We start from the raw sequence: 23,499 nt of genomic DNA on the forward strand, positions 1-23,499 counted from the left end.
TTACAACATTTACAACGTCCGCTCGGACTTTGGACACTCACGACTCGACTCGTGATAACGAAACAAGTGTCTCAGACATTTGAATGCTCACAACGGTCAGCATAACAAGCGCATCAACTTGAACCCGCAAAACGCATACAACATTAAAAAGGTTAAACAACACACATTCATGAAAACGACTATTAATCAATGTGTCATGGTAGGACTTAAACGACTGATCCCGATAGTTAAACACGTAACGTAATACTTTAGTACATCGACGTCATTTTCTTAAACGCTAACGTAAAAGTCTCAGTGGTAAATGTCAACCCTCGCCTTAAAGGATGTTTCACGATCTCCTCCTCTAGAGAATCCTCCGCAATCACGCAACACGTGAAAACTTTCTTTCATACCCAAGTCGAAATGCTCTCTTAATCGCTTTCCCGTCATCCATCACTGGAGAATCCTCTCGCATTCGTGCAATTATGAGAGGACTTCAGCTAGGGCAGAAAAAGATAGTTTAACTAGTTCGGTGATTACGGCTAATTGATTCTCAAGATAAGGAAGAAGGCTCACGAAAACATCCTTTCGTGACAGAGCGGTCTGTCCATGGGAAGAGGAGGAAGAGGAGGAGGAGGAGGAGGAGGACGATGAGGACGACGAGGAGTGGTTGTCCATAGGGAGGGTTCTTCCCCGGTTATTTATGGTGTGAAGTCCACAAGCAGTCGACTCTTCGTATCCGAGAAAAAAAGTTAAACGCATAGTGGTCGACATCGACCGATGAGAACGAACGCGTGTTCGGGAAATTTGATGTTAGCCGCATAAGAATTAACGCCGCCATTAATTCTCACGCACGGATACCATAACCTCAGCCACCGCCACGCGCCACATGCCAACAATTCAGATCAAACGAAAAAGATCACCGTTTTTACGCAGAGACTTTGAGAATTTACACGCTTTATGAATAGTTATACATGTAAAGATAATGTTAAACGGAGATGGGAAGTATTAAACGGATATGACAATTATTAAACATATTAGTAAAAATATTTAAACGGATAATAGCAAATAGTTAAACATTATTTAAAAATATACAAATAGATAACCATAAACGAGAAGAACTTTACAACGAAAATGAACTCGTCAGTAATTCATCGTTCTTCTCGTCGTAATACAACTTTACAACCATAAACGAGAAGACGACAATGGCACATGCTCGCCTCGACAATAAAAATCGACTACACTCATTTGAAGATGAAGTGCACTTGACCAATCCGATGGAAATCAATTTCATTTTCGTTCGAGAAACCGATTTATATATTTCGGGTATGATAATGAGGAGAATAACAAGATGTAATGTAACTCCTTGGCATTGTCTATCGAAACCAGCGAAAGTCCCTCTCAAAAGTTGAACAGTGATGTGATTTAGCGCTTTCCTTTCCCACCATTTTTCGGGGCTAAAAATGGGATTTCACAAATACTGGACCCATCTGAAGTGAACAGTAGGGGGTAAAGAGAAGTTAAACACTAACGGAAGGGGTGTGTAAAAGTAGGAGGGGGTTTTTGGGAAGTTTTGAAAATTACGAGGGGTGAACAGTAATTTTCCCTATTATTAATAATACAATTTATATTATATAACTGATAATAATATAAATTTTGATAAAATAAAATAAAATTTCAATATTATAATTGTGTGGATAGATGATAACGAAAATTTTGATATATATATATATATATTTTTTAAAAAGATACATGAATTTTGGGACTTATTATAAGATCAAATTTGTTACGTATTAATTCAAATCATAATTTGTGTTTATGGTTTAAAACTATTAAAACTTTTAAGAAAATATTTAAAATTTCCAAGAGGTTAGATTGTGATGACATCATAAATATTATAAATCCAAACTTTAATGTATGTCTACATCAATATAAATCAATTAGATAAGAAAAATTTTATAGTTTGAAAAAATTAAAATTTTATTATTATAATTGTGTGGATTGATAATATAATAAATGTAAATTTTAATATATATTTTTTTTAAAAGGAAACATGAATTTTGGGCCCATGGTAAAATAAAATTTCTTATATATTGATTTTATATTTAAAACAATTAAAATCTTTAAGATTATTTATATTATTTGATAGGATAAAAAGTACGAAAAATTTAAATATAATTTTAAAAAATAATTTATGAGCCTCAGAAAATTGCGGGCCTATTATAATACTAGATATTGAGATTATTATAAATTAATTTTTATAATTTAAAAATAAGATAACAATAAATAAAAATTTAAAATATATTTAAAAAAAACTATAAATATTGGGGCCTTAAAAAATCTCGGGGCCTAGGCATAGGCCTTGGTCATCTATGCCTAGGGGCGACACTGGTCTTACGTTAGTAATCAGTAAAGATTAATGAATTCAAAATAAAATAAATAAATATTAAACTATTATGAAGAAAAATTGAAAGAAAAAAAAAACCAAAAATAAATCAAAATATATTACACTACTTATTGAATTATACATAGTTAACCAAAATATCTCAAAAAATATTTAGGGACTAACACAAAAAAATAAAAAACGTCATTATTAAAAACTAAAACAAAGATGAGATTTCTAATAAAAATGTGAGAGAATAATTAAAGATAATGATTAATAATAATTTAACTAAATAAATGATGCGCATCTGCTACAAATCTCAAAGCACAGGAAGATCTCAATCCAACGGTCAGAATCAGAGGAGAATTCAAAACAAAAACTAGCCGTTGCGCTCCAACTCCAACGTTCTCCTTCTTCTCCTCAAAACCTCCAGACATTGTTCTCAATCTCGTCTAGGGTTTTCGAAATCGAGGAAAAGATCAAAGCTTCGATAGCCCACGATGATGGCCGCCGCCACTACCCCAGTGAAAACCCCACGCCATTCAAGATCCCAATCCTCGGAAACCTTCAAGAATTCTGAGAATTCTGACCCTAATCTTCCAGCCAAGTCTCCGGTGACGAAGTCCGAGAAGAAAGGAAAGAATGCGGCGGTGAAGACACCTCGCCGGAACCCACCGTCGCCCCCTAAGGAGCGCAAGTTCATCGTCGCCAAGAAGAAGAATCGGTACTCAAAGAAGTGCCGTGAGGCTGCGTACGAGGCCCTCAGAGCTTCCCAGGATGATTTCTTCAAGAAAGATCCTGTGAGGCATGAGCTTGATGATGAATTGAAGGAGATTAGGGCTGGAGAGGAGTTCATTAAGAAAGAGCCTGAAAGGAGTGAGCTTGATCAGTTGGATGGTTCATCAGAGAGTAAAGATTTGGAGGGGAGTTCAAAGGTGAGGAAGATGAGGAGTTTGATGATGGAGCAGGCGATGGTTTGTATCCCGGATTCAGGGTCTGGGAGGGTGAAGCATTTGGTGAAGGCTTTTGAGAATATGCTTTCGATCTCGAAGGACAGGGAGGGTGAGAAGGATGAGGAGAGCCAAAAAAAGGTGATGAATTGGCCGTTGCCGGGGTTGCAGCCATTGATGAAGAATACTGGCAATGAGGAGCCATCGGTTTCTGTTTTCTCTTCGGCAGAGTTCTTGCCGACCAGAGACTTTGCAAGGGATTCCAGATTATGCTCTTCATTGGATAGCAATGATGAAAGGTTAGTGATTATAAGCAATGTCGAAGAAAATGCGGGGTTTTCATGAATTTTGTTGAAATTTTATTATGATTATTAATGGCATTGTGAATTGATGTTTTGCAGATTGAGCTTGGGGAGCAGGACTTCGGGTGGAAGCAGGCGAAGTAGACGCAATGTGAGAAATTTTTAGTTTGAATGTTAAAATTTTCAGTGTAATACTGATAGAGTTTTTTGGTTTTATGGAACTGTAAACAAGATTTGCAGTTAAATTTCTTTTGTTGTAATTGGAATTTTGTGTTTCTACAGAGCACTGATTCAACAGGAAGGAACTGGAGTAAGAAGCTGAAGGTTACCAGCCAGCATCCATTCAAGTTGAGGACTGAGGTACTCAGAGTCATTTATTTATAGTTTCTGTTCTTACATCTGCATTTGAGCTACCTTGGCATAATGTGAATCTAGATGATAATTAAATTATCAATCAATTCATCAATTGGATATTTCTTGATGGAACTTGAATGAAAGGAGACAGGTGAATAAAACTAGACACTATAAGAGCACCATGATTCTTGATAACCATAAGGACTATGGTCCTTGATATGCTTTGTGGCACAGTGCTGATGATAATGTATCTTCTTAGTGTCAAACTACAATCATACCAGAGTGGAGATGGAATTGCTCCAGAGATATTTTAGTCTCAAGGGGAATGTGTTTCTTGGAAATACTGTAGTTCAGTTAGATAAACATAGCATTCTTTGTTAGTTTTCTTGTCTAATGTTATCTACTTGATTTATATTCTCAAATGACAGCAAAGAGGGAGACTCAAAGAAGAACATTTCTTAAAGAAAGTGAAGGAGATGATTATGGAGGAAGAGAAAAAGCGCATACCTATTGCACAAGGCTTGCCATGGACAACAGATGAACCTGAGGTGACTTTCAGATACTAATAGTACAAGAACAATAACATAATTTTTTTTTTAAACTTTGAGTTCATTGAATAATGCCACTTGCTAGAATCCTTTAATTGTATTATCTCATTATATTATGAAGCCTAACCATTCATTGAACACATATCTGAAAGATTATACTCCGCCGGTGTGTGGCCTGCTTGCATGAATATTTCCTTTTGCAATCAATTTGAACATCCTTAATGTTTATTTATTCTACTGACCTTTTAATTTCGGTTGTCATTTCCTCAAAGTGCTTGGTGAAGCCTCCAGTAAAGGATTTAACAGAGCCCATTGATGTCGTTCTTCACAGCGATGTTCGTGCAGTAGAGCGTGCAGAATTCGATCATTATGTAAGTCTCTTCACATAAGAAATATATTAAAGCCCAATATACTAATGTTCAGAGCTATAACACTAGTAATTTCAATTGATTTCCAGGTAGCAGAGCGTCTAAATTTTGCTGAACAGCTAAAGTCGGAAAGAGAGAAACAACAAAAGGTACACAATGAAATCGGCTTTCAATATTCTTTCAGAGATGGTTTGAATGTGTCTAAATGTTCATTTGGACTGCAGTTATCAGAAGAAGAGGAAGTAAAGAGATTGAGGAAAGAGCTTGTACCAAGAGCACAACCAATGCCTTTCTTTGATAGACCATTTGTCCCAAAAAAGTAAGTCAATCCTTTCAGAAGATTTTTACAACATATTACTTCAACTAATCGAACTGCTTGCTTGTTAAAAGATCGTCAAGGCCTAGGACAATACCGAAGGAGCCAAGGTTTCATGTCCGACCGGCATTGAAGACATGGTGAGATAATAATACTTTTTATACGTTCTTGACACCAATCTTTGCAAAGTGATATTTTCGAGCTCTGTTTGTGAATGAATGACTTATTAATTCATCCTTATTGTTTGAGTAGTGTCAGTATGATGGGAAGGTGACCAAAAGTGCATCAACACACACTGCTGGTAGACTAATGGTGGGCAATTACAATCCATTAGTCTTATTTCTTTTGATTCTGATATTGTATTCTTTTGTTATTCTGCCAAGGCAAGACTATAAATTCTTTCTTGTTCATATTTGGTTGGTTCCAAGAGTGACTTGTTCATTGTTCCTTGTTGAAGTTGCACAACAATAGTAGATGGAAACAAGAGTAGATCAGATGTTGTGACTGATCATACTTGGAACATTAATGGAAACAAGCTCTTTGTATAGTGCTTTTTACTTGACTTCACTTTAAAAATAATAGTAGATGGAAACAATAGCAGATTAGCTGTTGTGACTGATCAATACTTGGAACATTAATGGAAATCAAGTTCTAGTATAGTGTTCTTTCGTCAATTCACTTTTAAAATAAGAAATCAGTGTTTATTATCCCTGTCTAGGCATGAAATAAAGATTAAATTCCATGAACACAAACTCAATTTACTCCTTTTAAGGTAGCAATGATTTTCAATTAAAATTAATTAGATAATATAAAAATCAAATAATAATTCAAATTAAAAAAAGTAAAGTGTTTTTTTTTTCTTTTTAACAAATCGACCCAACACACTTTTATTATTAAGCCTCAATCATTTCTCAACCACTAGGCTATTATCACAGTGAAGCAAATAGAATAATTTCAGAGGAAAGCAATATAAGGAGCCATAAGAAAACTCTTATCTGATTCTCACACAATCAGCCAACATTTCTAAGACCATTATTAGTGAACTGCCAAAAGATCAATCAATGAAAACAAAAGCTTCAACATGCACTACACAACAATGAGAACACAAGCTCCACATAAGTTGTGAATAAACAAACTCTGACGTTTTTCAGTGAAATTCATGTCTAATAGTTCAGTCTAACCAGTACATGATTCAAAAAAGACAGCAAATGTCAAAACTTCCATGCAGAATACTGTGACCAGAAAATTCCTAACAGAGAAATACCCTCATGTCTCCAGAAACAAAGCTCATGGGGTGATTACAACACGGCCAGCAATTTGATCAAGATCACGCATTCCATTGGAAGTGATTTTCCTTCCCCTGAAATATAACAAAACAAGGTGACTGTAATTACAGAAAAATGTATTAAAACAATTTTTAAAAGGCCCATATTATGCAGAGACAGACTAGGAGCAACTTCACAAACTACATTTAGCTCTATTCATATGCTTATCCTATGACTGTCACAGAATGGATTTGAGGTGCATTTTATAAATTACAAGTTAATCTTCATCCTGATTTTTGGTTATGATGTCCAAACATATTGGGCAAAGATAATATGGTTTGATTTGGGCACATTCTTATAAATCAATAAAAACAATTAGTATGCAGATTCCTCACCCTTTTGGGCAAATTTCAATAATATCCATGTTCTGCAGTTGTTGCAGAATGTGACGAGCTATTGCGCCACTGCTCTTGCAGAAGTGTGGTGGACGGCTTCCATTTCTCTTGCGTCCTCCATAGATCTTTTGAAAGCCACCTACACCAATTCCCTGCCTCAAATAGATCTTCCTTGCCATGGATGCTGGAACAAAAAAAAATAAACAAAAACCATGACATATAATGAACATGCAAGAAAATTATCAAATCACTAAAAGAAAAGATAGAAAATGAGAAGCAAAGATCCAGGATTCAGTACCTGCTCTGATAAAGTACCAATCAGGATCATATGGAGCAAGCTCCTTGAACCTTCCAGTTTTCACTATATCTGTCCAATGAGGAAGCTCCAACTGTTCACAAATGTAAGAAAACCAAGTTGAGATCACAAAGGAGGATAATAAAACATAAAAGCCATTAATGCAATAAAAGAAATGCACAATTCTATTATATCCCCGTTCATGTTGATGGTGGGATTGACCCTCAACTAGTCATTTAGCAGATACTGGAGAAACAATAATTGAAAGGTCACGAAACCAATGAAAACAGAAGAAAAGGATCAATCTTTATCACATTAAAAAGCTCCTAAGTAACAACAAACAACTTCAAGAAAAGTGATTTCACATCTTCAATTTGTCATTGTCAATGTCAATGCAACTTCTCAAAAACTTTAAACATCTTCAAATACATACAAGCATAAAACTAGACCGATGCAGACATTGGGCTCATTAGGCATAAAAACTTGACGCAGCAAACAACATCAACCTCAATACAATGAAATTAAAAAATGCCTCGAGAACCGCAGCACAATAAAAATCCTACTTTGATAAATTCCAGATAATCTCAGACTCGTGTTGCTCTGATTTTGTAAACAATGGCAAGCACAGGCACCCTATAAATCCCCATAACACTACCAATTCTTTTGGCTTGAAGATCTTATCATCTTCATTTAAACAAACAGGAAAAAAAAAGCAACTTTCTTTCTTGTTTTATCTTCTTTTCCTTATTTTCCCTCAATCCATAAACAAACAACTTCACTAATATTTTCTCCTATACCAATTCGTACCACTCTAATGAGACCAGACAATCAAAATACCCCCCCAAAAAAAAAAAAAGCTTTGAACAATTAGAAACACAAATCACAGAAAAACAACATACAGGCATTAAAAACCCGCCCACTAGAACAAAAACTAAATCGATGGAAATAGATATAGAAAGAAAGAGAGAGATTGATCCATGCCTTGCCGGAGCGCTTTAGGTGAGCGGCGTACGCCTTGACGAACTCGTGCGGCGAGACATCCTTCACGGTCCTTCCGGCCTCCATAGCTGCTCCTGCTCCGCCGCCGCGAGGTTCTCACTTCGTCGTCGCTAGAGATCTGAGAGCTAGGGTTTTGGCCGCCATAACCCAAGTGCTTCTTTGCTTTTATATCGAGATGGTTTTCCTAGAATTACGGAAATACCCTCATAACTTTTAAATATTCTCGATGGTGTATGTCTATGTAATATTACTGAAATACCCTTGTATGAGGTTTTACCTGTTACCACCCTGAAAAACAGCCAAATTACTTGTCACCGTCATTATTTAAATTTTTTTTTTTTACTTACCACCCTCAAAACAATTTTTGATGTTATGATTATTTTAAAATATTTTTTTTTTATCAGTAATGAATTATTTTTTGCCACATAAAGTCGAGGGCTTGATTTTCATACATATGTGATAACTTTTTCACATTATAAAAAAAATTAATTATTATCTATCTGTCAATTTAATTATCTCTTTTAATTTATAATTTTTATTTTAGTTTAATAAAATTATGGAGCTATTATCCTAACTTAAATTAGAAAATATGAGTTCTTTGAGCACTAGACCTACTAATCTCACTGCCCATGATCTCGGGCCATGCACATCCCTACTCGACTGCAGGGAATAGTCCTCCTCTTCTTGCTGTCTTTGGGCGCCTGTGTCTCGCAGCCCGTAGCACTTTCGTCCAGCTCAACTTGTTTCATTTTTTTTCTCTTCTTGTATAACTTTTGCTCACTATTCTCCTCATCCCTGGTGAGGATTTCAGAATGTTATTTACTTTCAGTTTTTTCTTGTTCCCTGTTTCCTCTATGTTATATTCTATTGTTCTCTTCTTTTTAATAAATTAGTGATTTATCCACTTTATTAAAAAAAAAAAAAATATAATTTTTTTTTTCAAGTATTGTTTTTTCCATATTAAAAAAATTATCAATGTCCACAAAATTTTTTTTTAAGAAGACATAGAACACTTCCGGGCACAAGTGGCTAGGATTTAAGTTTTGGCTCCCATGAAATGGCTTAGTTTAAAATCTGTGAATTATGAAAAATTAATATAAGTGAAAGACTTAATAAAAATAACTTATTAGTTTTAAAGTGAGTGATTTATTCATCTTATAAAATTAAATAAAAATATTTTTATAATTAAACTTGTATTTTTTTAAAAAAGAACTAAAGTCATTTAAACGGCAAGTAAGACCCATATATGCATTGGAATAATAATAAAAAAAAAAGATAAAAGAAAATAAAAACAGAGCAATTACTTATCAGATTTTATAATTTCCATTCAATTACAAAATTTCATTTTACCAATTCAACGATGGAATTTCATATTCATTAAATATATATAATTTATTTCTTATTAAATAATTATCATTTAGTCAATTGACATACTATTTATATATAACTTCAGCCAAATAAATAACATTCTTCAAATAAAAAAAAAGAAAAGTAAATCATCCAATGAATTTATGATCATAAATATTACAAACCAAACATACGTAAACAAAAGCATTTAAAAAAGAAATAAAAAAAAAACATAATATGCAGATATTTTTATTTATTTATTTTTATAAATTCACCACCATTTTTTTGGTGGAAAAACAATTTATTAAATTATTTATTCATTTTACAAAACCCCCCTTAATTTTCTCCTTGTTTACTTTCAGTCCCATTCTCCCAAATCTCACACCATCCTTCTCGTCTTCTCCATCGGCCCCCTCTTCTCCACCTCTCCAATCCCAAACCCTAACCCTAACCCTAACCCTAGAACCAGACCTCCAAGCCGCATCCATGGCGATCCGCAAGCTCCTCTCACTCGCGCGCCGACCCCGCCCACCATATCTCCTCCCCTATCGCACCGCATCCACCGCAGTCGCTACAGCCGCCGACTCCTCCCCTGCCCCCGTCACCCCTCCGGTGATGATCTACGACCATCTTGCCGCCGCTGTGAAGGCGAAGATCAAGCGCCTTGATGACCCTGACCCGCGCTTCCTCCGTTATGCTTCTCCCCACCCCAACCTCGCTGATCATTCCTCTATTCTCGCTGCCCCCGCCACCCGCGTTACGACTCTCTCCAATGGCCTCCGCGTCGCTACGGAGTCCACCCTCGCCTCCAGCACTGCCACCGTTGGCGTCTGGATCGACGCTGGTAGCCGCTTTGAGACCGAGGAGACCAACGGGACGGCGCATTTCTTGGAGCATATGATCTTCAAGGGGACGGAAGATAGGACGGTAAGGCAGCTTGAGGAGGAGATCGAGAACATGGGTGGGCATCTGAATGCTTATACCTCGAGGGAGCAGACAACGTATTATGCGAAGGTGCTGGATCACGATGTGCCGAAGGCTCTGGGGATCCTTGCGGATATACTTCAGAATTCCTCGTTTGATGAGGCGAGGATCAACCGAGAACGCGATGTGATTCTTCGAGAGATGGAGGAGGTTTGGAGTCTTACTCCTTTTATTGAATCTATGCCTTTGTGCTTTTTATTTATCATCATTTTTTTTGTTTGGGCAAATTTTCTGGTATACCAGCTGCTGGTAGATTGCTAGAAAAACGGATTTTTTTTTTAAAGCATTACTGAATGAGATTTTTTGCTGATTAGTGCAAAAAATTGTGGAGATAATGGTTAGTCTATCTTGTTTCTCGTCCTAGTTTGTCATTTGTTCTCTTCTGGTTACTATGGTTATGGAATTGATATCCTCAGTTTCAATTGACAATAAGTTATCTTACAGCCCTAATTTGTGCTGTTTTGCTAATTGTTTCTGGTAGTGAATTTTTCTTTAATGTAAAATCCTCTTCGGGGTTCTTTGACTATGAATTGAGTGTTATGAGGCTCACATTTGGTTTATCATACTGATTGGACCCATATCATCTAGCATTGGACTCTTTGCTAAATAAATATCAGTCTATGTAAGAATTTTATTAGTTCGAAATAGCAGTTGAACTGCTAGGGGAATTTTTTTTTAACCTTTTTAGCTTTTGTATGGGACTTTGCATGTATTAACTACTAGCTTATGATATTTTCAAGTCTTGTTATGAATTATCAGTCTCCCAGCTGATGTTTGTGTATTTGTTACTTTCATGCAAGTTGCAATTTTAGGCCTTTTACAGAGCTATTATTGTAATTCATCTTGTAGGTGGAGGGACAAACTGAAGAAGTTATCTTTGACCATTTGCATGCAACCGCTTTCCAGTACACTCCGCTGGGCAGAACCATTCTTGGTCCTGCTTCGAATATCAAGACTATCACCAAAGAACATCTCAAGAATTACATTTCAACTCATTATACAGCTCCTCGGATGGTATGAGTTGCATTGAGAACAGGGAAACAATCCTTTTTCCTACTGCCATATTTTGTGTGCTTTCTTGTATGAATTACAAAGTGAGTTTTTACCATGCTTGTATTTTTCAGGTCATTTCTGCCTCTGGTGCTGTTAAGCATGAAGATGTAGTTGAGCTAGTGAAGAAACTATTCATAAAGCTTTCAACTGATCCAACCACTGCATCTCAGTTGGTTGCAAAAGAACCTGCTGTTTTCACTGGTTCTGAGGTCTAAATGCTAAATCCATATCTTGATACAATTCTTTATGTTGAATAGAAATGAATCTATTGTCCTAAATTATATTGCATTTGTTTTTCCATATTCAGGTTCGGATAATTGATGATGATATGCCCCTTGCACAATTTGCGGTTGCTTTCAATGGAGCCTCCTGGACTGATCCTGATTCTATTGCTCTGATGGTCATGCAATCGATGCTGGGTTCTTGGAACAAAAGCGTTGGTGGTGGAAAGCATATGGGGTTTGTCATCCTTTTATAAGTATTCTTGGCATGACTTCTGGAATGGTTACTTGTTCTTTTGGGAGTTATTTGTTATTTTTCCTTCTTTTAACAGCTCAGAGCTCGCACAAAGGTGTGCAATTAATGAAATAGCCGAGAGCATGATGGCTTTTAACACAAATTATAAGGACACTGGCCTCTTTGGTGTTTATGCAGTTGCCAAGGTTGAAATCTCTGCTTATAAACATGACCCTTTTTGTGTTTGTGTGTGTGATCTTATTCAAATGCTATTGAAGATTCTGGCATATGGTAATTATATATATATATATATATATATATTTTTATATGTTGGAGGATCTGTTCGGAATGAACTGTTCTACAATCCATCCTCAAGAATCAAGATTGCCCCATCCATCATCAACTTTTTGCATGTATACTGTTCTCATATCCAGGAGACCATTCTCTTTGTGTGCACCATCATTGGATTTGCCATGAAATGTTTTTTTTTTTCTGTGATAGAGTTGATTTTGTCACAACAATTATGTTTACAATTGGTTGCAGGTTACTTCTTATTTCTTAAAATCATGTCATTATTTATTTTTTTCCCTTTGACCCTTTTATTAGTGAAATGCTGATTTTGGTTCTTCTAACTGAGCTAGAAAGTTTCATTCTGATTTTAAATTGAGTATGAATTATATATGTTTATCATTTTTTAATGCAGCCGGATTGCTTGGATGATTTGGCGTATGCAATTATGTATGACATCAGCAAGATGTCATACCGAGTTTCAGATGCTGATGTTAAACGTGCCTGCAATCAGGTATTTCACCATTTCTTTATGCATAATTTGTTTACTTCTTGCAAGTGCTTTGAGCATGTATTTATAATGTTATTAAAGTGAATTTAGCCATATAGTGAATGGGCATATTTTGATGTTTTTACTTTTTAGCAGTCTCTTGGTAGACACCTGCTATACGATTTATCATGTTATTGTGAAGTTGGCAATTTTCTCACCAATTTTACATTCATTTGCTCTCTAGTCCTGTATGATAGATCCTATATACTGTCTGATTTGAGAAACATGTTAATATGCTTAATACCAGGTTGGTTATCTCTTACACTATTTACAGTTTGCACCATAAATGCAATCTATTAGCAGTTAGAATCTCTAAGATTTACTTTCACAGAAAGTGTGATGTTTTTATATTATTCAGAGGTCTCTCTATTATATGATGATGAATGAATAGACTACGTAGATATTATTCAATAAAATGTTGCTCATTACATTGTCACATAATATCCTTTACATGAAATTTAAGTTTCTTATGTTAGAAAAGCTGGATTTTAAAATGTTAACTTGCTCATTACATGGTTCAGAGAGCACTTGTGTATGTAATGCAAGTGAATTTGTACAAAAAAAAAAAGGTGTTGTAAAGTTTTGTTTTCTGTTCTGTCGTTGACCCTATGCTAGAGTACAGCTCCTTAGACATGGTTTGATGGCAATGTTGTTCGAAAAATTGCCATGTGTTGACCTGTAGTCAGATACCAAAATATGTCTAGGTTGTACTCTTTGTGAAAAGGTTTCTAACATCTACTCTTAAGAGTTCTGGTGAATGTGAAGGGTGTATAGTTTGGTTGTATTGCATTAAGCTAACAGTTTAATTTGTTTCAGATGAGGTTTATTCACCTTTGGTAGTTTGTTTGTGCTAATGGACTATGAATAATATCGGTTTGGTCATTTTTCTATACTTAATATATACATGTTGCAGAGGCCTGCTATGATTTGTTGTCTTACGATAAATTGATGAATTTTGACAGCTAAAATCCTCTCTGCAACTTCACCTCGATGGCACAACTCCCATTGCTGAGGATATAGGTAGACAGGTGAGATGAATGAAAAACTTGAAATTTTAGTTATATTATTTTCATTAAATTTTTATTTATTCATTTTGGTGTGCTCTTTCTGCTGCAGCTCCTTACATATGGCCGTCGAATTCCTGCTGCTGAACTCTTTGCAAGGATTGATGCAGTTGATGCAAGCACCGTGAAGCGAGTTGCAAATCGTTTCATATTTGATCAGGTATGTCACCCCTTCTGAAGCAGCAATAAATTCTAATTTTACCGGTTTGGTTTGGATTGTGCCACTAAACTCAGATTTTTAGCATGAGTTCGCTCTTTGGGGAAAACATGATACTATGCCTCTTATCTTGCAAAAGTTAATTTATTTGTTTATTTATGTTCTGGTTTTTCACTTTGAAGACTTAGATTAGATCAATTTGTTAGACCAATTTATAGATTGTAAAAATGTTTAGCAACACCTAGTAATGGGGTTATCATTGTACTTGTCCTAGCATGCATCATCTGATTGGAGTTCGAAAATATCTATTATTTCTCAGCTTATGCTGATATGCACCAAACTAATGCCTGTTTTTTTCCACCGTCATAAAAGCATGATTCAGAACAACAAAGAAATACTCTATGAAACAAAAGTTCCTTAAATGCTACTTAGGATTTCAACTCTTATTTTGCATTATTTAATGGAGGCACCCTGCATTTGATGAGTCTAAGCATATCCTTTTCCCCCAATCATTTTGGTAATGAAATGGGAGTGAATTCCACCAACAAAGGAAAATTACTTTCAATTGAATCTTGCTTGAATGCCATATGACACATACATGCTAGAGCCATATAGTTTTTGGACAATAACTGATGTTTGCAGCCCCTTTTGTTAATAATACTCTTCTAACACATAAGTTCACCGCATTGCTACATTCATCTTACATGCTTTTCTTGAAAATGTTTCTACAGGATGTTGCCATTGCTGCCATGGGACCAATCACGAAGCTCCCCGACTACAACTGGTTCCGCCGCAGGACCTACTTGCTCCGCTACTAGTTCTCTCATTAAGTTTATTTTTGTTTTAGTTTCTCTCAAAAGCTCATAACAGAGTTTCACCCCGCTTTGCTTTTTCAGAAGACTCTCAGTTTGAATTTTTTTTTGTTTCATATCTATATTCCATTCCGTGATGTAACATCCGATTTGTGCTAATAATAAGCAGCCAGTGACATAACTATCATTTCTCTAGTTCCTTCAACCAAATGGAGCCATTGGTGTTGTTTCTGAAACACCCCCTTTTTGGTAATTTCCAGGGATGCAATTTCATTGATTCTGTGCATGGTACAACTCAAAAAAATAATTCTGTGTCTATTATATTTTTCTATAACCAAAAGGCCATTGGTTCAGCTATATTGGTCTCACTGCATAAAATTTAATTTGAGTTATTTTCATTGCTTGAATTTGAAATGTGTCAAATGCACTGGTGTCAAGGGTCTCTGATTGTGGGATTTAGTTTGTAATCTGATCTTTAGTCGATTGAGTGAAAAGTGCACAGGGCGGTTTGTTATATACACGTTTGTCACATTTGTTAAAAAAATATATATTTTTTTATATTTTGAAATATTTATGAAAAATTATTATGACCAAGCTATTATCTGAATTTTACTGTTAATCTAAAAGTAAATATATTATTAATAATTATTACTTAACATAATTTTCCATTTGAAGCAACATGGAATTTTCAGAATCAAATGGTGCGCTACAACTTAGCCACAAATTTGCTTTTTATCTTCTATTTGACATGGACTTTGATAAGATTCTGCCAATCATCCAACCCACTTCATGAAAAGAAAAGCATCTAATATTCCACACAATCTAACTATCTTTCCTTCAGAGTTTATTAGTCTGTGTGTTTTTTTTCCTGTTCTTATAATGCACATACTTATTAAGCAAGCTATAAATAGAGTTCCTTGATATCTCTTTTTTTATGTGCTTCTAGTTCTGATTCAAAATACACAATGGAGTTACAACTAATTAAGGAGAAAGACACCTTACCACAACCACACACTACTGCAACTCTCAAATGTCCTATGGATGGAAAATTTTATGTTAGCCCGGCACCGGGGAAGCCGCCTTTTGTTAAGGTATTCGTCTTCTCTGACCATACCTTAAGATTTCGGGTTGAATCATACTTGATTAATATATATTTTGCGTGTTAACTTTATAAATTTAAATATGAATGTAGGTCACAACCTTTCCTCCAATACCTTAAGTTTTTGAGTAAAATTAAATTCATATAATATGTTTGATTTGTATTTATCATTTAGTACTATTTATATTGATATGTTATTCAATTAGTAGGTTGGAGATAAGGTTACAAAAGGTCAAGTTGTTTGTCTCATTGAGACTGTAAAAACTCATGAACGCGATTCAGATCGATCGATCTGGAACAATTGTTGACATGCTTGCAGAGAATGGAAAATCGGTTAATTTCGATGCTGTATGTTTCTTTTTCTCATGCATTTTCATTGTTTTTATTACTATTCTTTTTTTTTTAATCTTACTCCTGTTTATCCTTGTTTTTATTGCAGACTTTACTTGTAATTCAGCCATGAAATGAAAGAAGTTTATAGATCATGACTCATATATATACATATACATATACATGTGTTATAAATGTAATGGAAGTTATCTGAAATAAACTTTGTTCTTCTGCATATTCATATATAACAATTGGATTCAAAGCAAGTTGTAAATACATAATACTCTTGAAAGAAAGTTGGCGATAATAGACAAAAGAAATTAATAAAAACTGCAGATGATCTTTGAGTTATGCTGTATAGCAGAAATAAACAAGAGAAATCTATCTCATTTCCAGATTAGTAAGTTCAGAAGCCATTAAAAAAAAAATAAAAAATAAAAAAATCAAATGTCAGGCCATGCTGAACTTAAAAAATTCTATCTGAATGCCGAAAATTTCAGCCAGACTGCAATTGTTATTTCCGTCGAAAAACGGAGAGACACAAGCATAAATTGGCTTCCCCGAACTGCTGAAATGAAAACCTTCAGAAATCATCTGAAAACATCATGAATTTGTTCTTTTCAAAGTTACCAAAGAACCACTAAACATATAATTAAGCCAGTCTTCAACAGCAAAAAAACTTGATTATAAGTTGTTATGGCCTGTAAACAAGATTGACAATGAGTACAAACATTTAATTGTGATGCTTCAAAATCAAATCAGAAAAAAATTAGTCAATTTGTAATATTGGTTGTTATAGAAAATATCCACATATATTACATGATATAAGTTAATCTTATGCTTGAAAGATGATGCCAAAAAGGATAGAAAGCATGCAGGAAATTAACAATACGAAAGCCAAGTTTATTGTGATACAAATGAAAATACGCATAAGTTCATATGAGAATAGATACTTTACATCTTAAAATGCTTTAAAAACTAAGTTAGTAGAGAAATTTATCTTTTTTTTTTCTTGTAATGAAAACTCAATGACATTGTTCCAACAAGCAAAACAAGCACTACTACTAATATTTCTACCAAATCATCCAAATATATCACCCACATTATACCATATTATTCTAACGTAAATAATAATTTTTTTATTAAATAGATTATAAGTAATTGTGGCTCAAATTAAAAAAAAAAATTAAAAAATACATAGCCCTAGTCTTTCTTTTGTTTTTTTTAAGAGAAATATAAGTTCGATTCTCCTGATCACGTTTTTCAGTTTTAATGAGGGTGAGAACTCATGACAGGTTTTCCGCCCGCATACATTCCTAAGAGTTGGTGCTTATCATCCTACCTATATACTCCCTCCATTTTTTTTAGTTGTCACATTTACCTAATTCACATAGATTAAAAAAAATTGGTTAAAATTAGTTGGCTACCTATATTTTATACAAAAAAAACTATTATTTTTCAAAATTACCTTTATTTAAAACTCCACTAGTGGAGTATATAATTTAATACTTGAGTGATTATGATTTATTGAAAACTGTACAATTACATTAAATTAAAGAATAAATTTTAAAAAAAATTATTTAATATTGCATAAAATTTCTAATGTGACAAGTAAAAAGGAACAGAGAAGAGGTCTAAAACATGATAACTAAAAAAGAACGGAGGGAGTATATAATTATTTTGATCGAGTATACAAACATAAAGATTTTTCACTATAGTATGTTAGTAATTATTCACTTTTACAGGGTTATATAAGCAATTTTGTAATAAAAAAAATATATAAATATGATAAAAATTATGGACGGTTGTGATATTACCCCAATTTGATCATCACGAAATATAATCTCAAAGAAACTGAGAGTTCGTTCTCGCTCTCGCTCTCGCTCTCGCTCTCGCCATGGACGATGACGACGAAGAGTGCCCTCCTCTCGCCATTGAAATCGCCGACGCATCCAAGATCCATCGCCCTGAATCCTCGGATCGGTCGGAGAATCCTCCGGAAATCTCGCCTGAAACTCCTGTCGGCGTTACAGTAATCACCGGCTACCTCGGCGCCGGCAAGTCCACGGTGATCTCACGATATCATTGATTTCTTGATTTGATTTCCAATTTAGAGCTTTTCGTGATAAAATTTTGGGATTTTTGAGGGTTTATGTCTTGTTTTCCAGAGATTTTATTTGATTAATTTGTTGAAATTTAAGCTCTAGTAGGTGTTTGAATGAGTGGTTTAGCGTTTACATGCAGTATTGAAACCCTAATGTTAGGGTTTGTTTCCTTTTCCCTCTTGTGGAATTGAACTTCTTTGGATTTTTCAATGAAAATTTTGGAATTTAGAAGCAAGCAGCATGATATAATGAAAGCTGATTAGGTCTAGGAATGCATTGTACTTTGAAAAGCTTGTGATGTTGTAGCTCAATAAACTTAGAACTCAATAAACCTAATGAATAATTTCTGAATTACTGACTGGTTGAATGTGGGGGACTTTCAGTTGGTGAATTACATATTGACTGCGGAACATGGGAAGAAGATTGCAGTGATACTGAATGAGTTTGGGGAGGAGATTGGGGTTGAAAGGGCAATGATCAATGAGGGAGAGAATGGTGCACTTGTTGAGGAATGGGTTGAACTTGCGAATGGGTGTGTCTGCTGCACTGTTAAGCACAGCCTTGTCCAAGCTCTGGAGCAGCTCGTGCAAAGGAAACAGAGGTCTCTTATTTTCAAATAAATCTAGTTATTGTTATTTCATCCACTGTTTTGATTTGAGTATACATTTCAAAGCATAATAGAATGGTTTTGATAGTGTTACAAGTTTGAAAAATATTAGATTGCATTTGTTCAGTTATCTGACTTTCTTTGGTTTAAGGGCTTACAGGGAGAATAATCTCGAGAATTGAATGGGATTGTAACATGTAGAGATTGGGATTAATGTTCAACACTGATGTGATAAAATATTGTTAGCTTATGTTTTTTGGCTATAGTTTGCATATAAAATTAATGACTTAGGTTTTTTGCTTTACAGACTTGATCATATTTTGCTTGAGACAACGGGACTGGCTGATCCTGCTCCCCTGGTCTCTATTCTTTGGTTGGATGATCAGCTGGAATCATCAGTGAAACTTGACTCTATAATTACTGTGAGTTTTCTTCATCATATTGACCCATTTTTCATTCTTCCTTTGCCATTCCGGTGTAATCATGTTGACAGTGCCCTGAATCTATAAAATCTAATCGTGTCTCAAATTTAGGTTGTTGATGCAAAAAATCTAAGGTTGCAGCTTGATGAGCATCGGAATTCCACTTCTTTTCCTGAAGCATTTCTTCAAATTGCATTTGCAGTATCTCTCCTTTCCTTTCCTTTCCTTTCTCTGTTTTGTCCGTATGGTATTTAATACTGTTTATTATAAGTCTTCTTATACATAATCTATTGAGAGTGCCTTGATGTTGATATGCTAGTTTTCTGTTTTCTTTATTGTATACAATACCTTTAATTACTTTGGTTGAGTTGAACATCTGATAGCTCTACATCACATCTTCAGGATGTTATTATTCTGAACAAGGTTGACTTGGTTAAGCAAGAGGATTGCGGATCTGTGGCCTCTGGTGTTATAGAAGACTTGGTGGAGGAAAGTCCATAACATGAATTCACTGGCAACTATCATTCCTTCTGTCCGATGTCAAGTTGATTTAGATAAACTATTGGATTGTCAGGCTTATGACACTAATGTTAGTAGAACTCTCTCATGCATATTTGTTTCTTTTTTGTAATTGACATTATATTTAAACTTTGTCTATTCATTCCTATCAGCATCTAGCTCGTTTGGAATCCCTGATGGAAGATAGGAAATCTGTATCTGCCAAGAGTCGTCATGATCGCAGTGTGCGAACATTATGCTTTTATGAACAAGAACCTGTTGACTTAGCTAAGGTATTCTTACCTTCATCTTTAATAACTTTTATCTTGTGTACTTTGGATAGAATAGCAGAAACATATTTCACACCAGGATAAGGTTGAGCTCTTTGCTATCTCTGAATGTTGTATTAATCTCAACTTCAATGGCTTCATGCCACCAATGTTGCAAACATGAAGATATTTTTGGTGCAATTGATGTATAACCTTTCATTGAACTAACATCAATTAATGTGCATGCCAAAACTATAGTCTGATGTATGCGATTTGCCTCGGCTCTTATTTTTTTTTTTAACAGGTTCGCATTTGGCTTGAGGATCTTCTTTGGGAGAAGAAAACCAACATGGATGTGTATCGTTGTAAAGGGATTCTAAATATCCACAACTCTGATCAACTTCATACCTTGCAGGTTTGAGCATTTTGAAATGTCTAAACTATGATAGATAACTATAGTTACCTCTAATCCTCATTGATTTCTAAATCTTGTGGTTTTCGACAATGATATACTATATGCATAAACTACTAGGCTGAAAATATAGGCATTCTAAAAACTACAGTTACTTTTACAAACTTAATGTCCTTGTAGGTTGTGGCCTCTATTGAGAGGTTATAAACTTTGATGTCATGTCTATTTTAACTTCCCTTGGCAAAGGAAATATATGTTTTTTCATTTTTATGAGAAATAGAACAAAGTTTGGATATGGCCTTTTAAAAGTATAATAATAGTAATAATAAATCAACAATAAACAGTCTAAATATATGAACTGTCCCAGTTAGCGTTTTGATCAGGATTTATGATTACTTCTATTGGTCTTGTGAATGTTTATTATGCAAATGTTGTATGTTTGTTTGGTCTCCTTGTCCGCATTAGTTTTTTGAATTTTTAAGCTTTTGCCTTACTGAGTTTGCACAACTATTTTTTGTCCGCATTCAATTATGGGGATGTATTCTGTGACATCTAAGATACTAGAGGATTTGGTTAAGTTTTCATGTAAACTGTCAACACAAAGACCAGACCAAGCTAAATATGAGTAATTATAGAGGTTATCCGGTAATTAGCAAATAGCTTTCTCCATGTTAGTTTAACTACTTTGCTAGAGATTAGAGTATAGCGTAACTTGTGTGAAAATGGTGAAATTACTGGTAAGAATTCTGGAAATTATTCTTTTTTCCCTAAACAGAGACAATTTCTGCTTTTGGCAGGCAGTTCGAGAAGTATACGAGGTTTTACCTGCTCGGAAATGGCTTCAAACAGAGAAGCAACTAAACAAGATTGTCATTATAGGAAAAGCTCAAACCCAGAAATTCTACTACTTTGATCACATCTTAATTGGTTATTGAGTCACCAGTGACCCTTTGTTCTTCTTGTTTTCCAGGTCGAGATCTGAATGAGGAGATTCTCACCCATACTTTCAGAGCCTGCACATTACTGTCATGATCAACATCTTTCATGGTTCACTCACATATTCGCCGATTAATTTCAACTAATTTCAACTCAACAATTAACATCAGCATCATTCGATCAGCTGTTTTCTGGTACACAAACTCAAAATCCATTGGCAAATGTTCATTCTTATTGTTCACTGCCAGTGCAAACTTCCTTGTGTTATGATTAAAATTCACAGTAATCACTACTACACCTTGTTTACTTCTATATTCTCAATCTCCTCCTCCTATCTCTAGTAGCCATCTTCTCTCCATACCTTAAAAAAACATCACCTAAATCAACCATTCCCACTTCCTTCATCCTCTTCCCAACACTTTCAAACATCTCAACCCCTTCTTCATTTGAAAACCAATACAAGAACTTATTATAATCAAATCTAGGCACTTCCACTCCTCCCCACATCACCCTCTCCACAAACTTACTCACCTCCACCATTCTCCCTTGCTTCACCAATCCCCCAACAAATACACTCTCAAAATTCACCATTTCATCCTTGCCCTTCCTCCCTCTCCGCCCCAAATGCCCTTGCAAAAGCATTATGTAAGTATGCATGATCGGCTCCACCCCTCGCCGCACCATCTCCCTAAAGACCTCCGTCGCCTCCCCGGCCCTCTTCAACCTCAACAACCCTTTCATCAATCCATGATACAACCCAATATCCGGCCGCTCCACCATTTCCACAACTCTATAAGCCTCTCTAACTCTATTCCTTGCCACTAATCCATACACAAGAGCACCAACAGTTTGATTATCAATTGCCAACCAAAGTCCTCTCTTAAGCATTTCATCAAACACCATATGGGCATACCTAACACGACCCAGTTTACACATCCACTGAATCACAATCCGATAAGAATCCGCGCGCGCGTCGCCGAACCTGCGCGCTCTCAGCGTGGCGAACATCCGGAGAGCGTCATCAATCCCGGTTGGTCTTGAAGAGCGTGACGATGATCTCCTCGTACGCTTCAATGGTAGGTTCGAAACCCTCATCCACTGCTCGATTCCATAGCTTTGAAGCCATGACGAGATCCCCAATCTTGCAAAACCCTAGAATTAAGATCCCGTATGTATCGCCATCAGGGGGGATTGAAGGTCTCAACTTGGAGACCAAGTCTTTGGCTTCTCGCACGAACTTGCGATTGGAGAGGGATTCGATGACGAGATTGAGAGTGTCGATGGAGTGGAGAGGAGGGAAGTGAGGTTTGAGGATGGAGTCGAAGATGCGGACGCATTTGGAGATCTGGCGGGAGGAGGCGAGGGAGTGGAGGACGGTGAGGAGGGAGGAGGAGGTGAGGAGTTTGGGATGGGTGAGGATGGAGGAGGTGAAGGTGGACCAGAGAAGGTCGATGTTTTTGGAGGCGCCGAAGACGGAGAGGGTGCGAGAGAAGGTGGAGGGGGAGTGGGAGAAGGAGGACCAGAGAATGAAGCGGTGAAGAGGACGCCATGAGAGGGGGAAGCGAGAGCAGAGGTGGAAGATGAGTTCGTGAGGGATGGGGAGAGGGAGGGGGAGGGAGTTGAGGTGGGAGTGGAGCTTGGAGTCGGTGGCGTGTTGTTGTTGATAGAGGACGGTGGTGAGACGGAGGAGGAGGAGGTCGGGGTTGATGATGGTGGTGGATAGAGTATGGGTCTGAGATTTCAGAAGGATTGAGGGGGTTTTTTGAAAAATTTGCATCTTTTTAGGGTTTGGTTTGGCGGGGTTTGTGAAAGAATGGTGGGTTTTGTAGGGAGATGATTTTTAATAAATTAATTTGAATTTTATTTTGGGTGATTGTTTTTTTTTTCTCTGGAAATTTTACTTTACTTTTCAAAATTATTTTTCGTGTTTCTATTTATAGCTCTTTGTATATGTAT

At 35.7% G+C, this 23,499-nt stretch overlaps 5 protein-coding genes and 1 long non-coding RNA gene across 6 annotated transcripts; 4 read left to right on the forward strand and 2 right to left on the reverse strand.

The window, feature by feature from the left end:
• Positions 1-2,795: 2,795 nt before the first annotated feature.
• LOC120274572 lies at positions 2,796-5,612 on the forward strand. The gene is made up of 9 exons (XM_039281115.1): positions 2,796-3,611; positions 3,714-3,765; positions 3,897-3,974; positions 4,397-4,516; positions 4,789-4,887; positions 4,974-5,033; positions 5,109-5,203; positions 5,275-5,340; positions 5,453-5,612. Exons 1-9 carry the CDS (start codon positions 2,863-2,865, stop codon positions 5,472-5,474), a joined length of 1,341 nt encoding a protein of 446 aa, XP_039137049.1. The 5' UTR covers positions 2,796-2,862; the 3' UTR covers positions 5,475-5,612.
• A 646-nt stretch (positions 5,613-6,258) lies between these two features.
• Positions 6,259-8,303, reverse strand: LOC120274490 (40S ribosomal protein S19-3-like). Its single transcript, XM_039281032.1, has 4 exons — positions 8,137-8,303; positions 7,159-7,249; positions 6,861-7,044; positions 6,259-6,560 (listed from the first exon to the last, which is right to left on the reverse strand). Exons 1-4 carry the CDS (start codon positions 8,218-8,220, stop codon positions 6,488-6,490), a joined length of 432 nt encoding a protein of 143 aa, XP_039136966.1. The 5' UTR covers positions 8,221-8,303; the 3' UTR covers positions 6,259-6,487.
• A 1,552-nt stretch (positions 8,304-9,855) lies between these two features.
• Positions 9,856-15,101, forward strand: LOC120274768 (probable mitochondrial-processing peptidase subunit beta, mitochondrial). Its single transcript, XM_039281302.1, has 9 exons — positions 9,856-10,635; positions 11,335-11,499; positions 11,610-11,747; positions 11,846-11,997; positions 12,092-12,200; positions 12,698-12,796; positions 13,795-13,860; positions 13,949-14,056; positions 14,785-15,101. The coding sequence occupies exons 1-9, from the start codon at positions 9,988-9,990 to the stop codon at positions 14,869-14,871; spliced, it is 1,572 nt and encodes a 523-aa protein (XP_039137236.1). The 5' UTR covers positions 9,856-9,987; the 3' UTR covers positions 14,872-15,101.
• Positions 15,102-15,764: 663 nt separating this feature from the next.
• Positions 15,765-16,444, forward strand: LOC120274961. Its single transcript, XR_005541007.1, has 3 exons — positions 15,765-15,956; positions 16,174-16,312; positions 16,404-16,444. It is a non-coding gene; the product is annotated as an uncharacterized LOC120274961 (long non-coding RNA).
• Positions 16,445-18,140: 1,696 nt separating this feature from the next.
• Positions 18,141-21,777, forward strand: LOC120274805 (COBW domain-containing protein 1). The gene is given in 10 exon segments (XM_039281342.1): positions 18,141-18,362; positions 18,783-19,000; positions 19,314-19,428; positions 19,540-19,629; positions 19,831-19,905; positions 19,907-20,017; positions 20,100-20,219; positions 20,500-20,610; positions 21,405-21,486; positions 21,578-21,777. Coding segments are annotated over 10 exon segments (1,155 nt in total). The 5' UTR covers positions 18,141-18,191; the 3' UTR covers positions 21,640-21,777.
• Positions 21,778-21,814: 37 nt separating this feature from the next.
• On the reverse strand, positions 21,815-23,366 carry LOC120274803 (putative pentatricopeptide repeat-containing protein At1g26500). The gene is given in 2 exon segments (XM_039281341.1): positions 21,815-22,569; positions 22,571-23,366. Coding segments are annotated over 2 exon segments (1,467 nt in total). The 5' UTR covers positions 23,321-23,366; the 3' UTR covers positions 21,815-21,852.
• Between the last annotated feature and the right edge of the window lie 133 nt (positions 23,367-23,499).

The sequence above is a fragment of the Dioscorea cayenensis genome, chromosome 13 (genome assembly GCF_009730915.1).
Source record: "Dioscorea cayenensis subsp. rotundata cultivar TDr96_F1 chromosome 13, TDr96_F1_v2_PseudoChromosome.rev07_lg8_w22 25.fasta, whole genome shotgun sequence".
Lineage (NCBI taxonomy): Eukaryota > Viridiplantae > Streptophyta > Magnoliopsida > Dioscoreales > Dioscoreaceae > Dioscorea > Dioscorea cayenensis.

Bases quoted from the DNA above. Each gene is read 5' to 3' on its own strand.
- LOC120274572 (XM_039281115.1), top strand. From the start codon at position 2,863: ATGATGGCCGCCGCCACTACCCCAGTGAAAACCCCACGCCATTCAAGA. The intron at 3,612-3,713 runs GTTAGTGATTAT...GATGTTTTGCAG, and splicing joins TTGGATAGCAATGATGAAAG to ATTGAGCTTGGGGAGCAGGA. The intron at 4,888-4,973 runs GTAAGTCTCTTC...ATTGATTTCCAG, and splicing joins GTGCAGAATTCGATCATTAT to GTAGCAGAGCGTCTAAATTT.
- LOC120274490 (XM_039281032.1), bottom strand. From the start codon at position 8,220: ATGGAGGCCGGAAGGACCGTGAAGGATGTCTCGCCGCACGAGTTCGTC. The intron at 7,250-8,136 runs GCATGGATCAAT...ATTTGTGAACAG, and splicing joins ACCTAAAGCGCTCCGGCAAG to TTGGAGCTTCCTCATTGGAC. The intron at 6,561-6,860 runs GTGAGGAATCTG...GTTATATTTCAG, and splicing joins ATTGAAATTTGCCCAAAAGG to GGGAAGGAAAATCACTTCCA.
- LOC120274768 (XM_039281302.1), top strand. From the start codon at position 9,988: ATGGCGATCCGCAAGCTCCTCTCACTCGCGCGCCGACCCCGCCCACCA. The intron at 12,201-12,697 runs GTTGAAATCTCT...TTTTTAATGCAG, and splicing joins GTGTTTATGCAGTTGCCAAG to CCGGATTGCTTGGATGATTT. The intron at 14,057-14,784 runs GTATGTCACCCC...ATGTTTCTACAG, and splicing joins ATCGTTTCATATTTGATCAG to GATGTTGCCATTGCTGCCAT.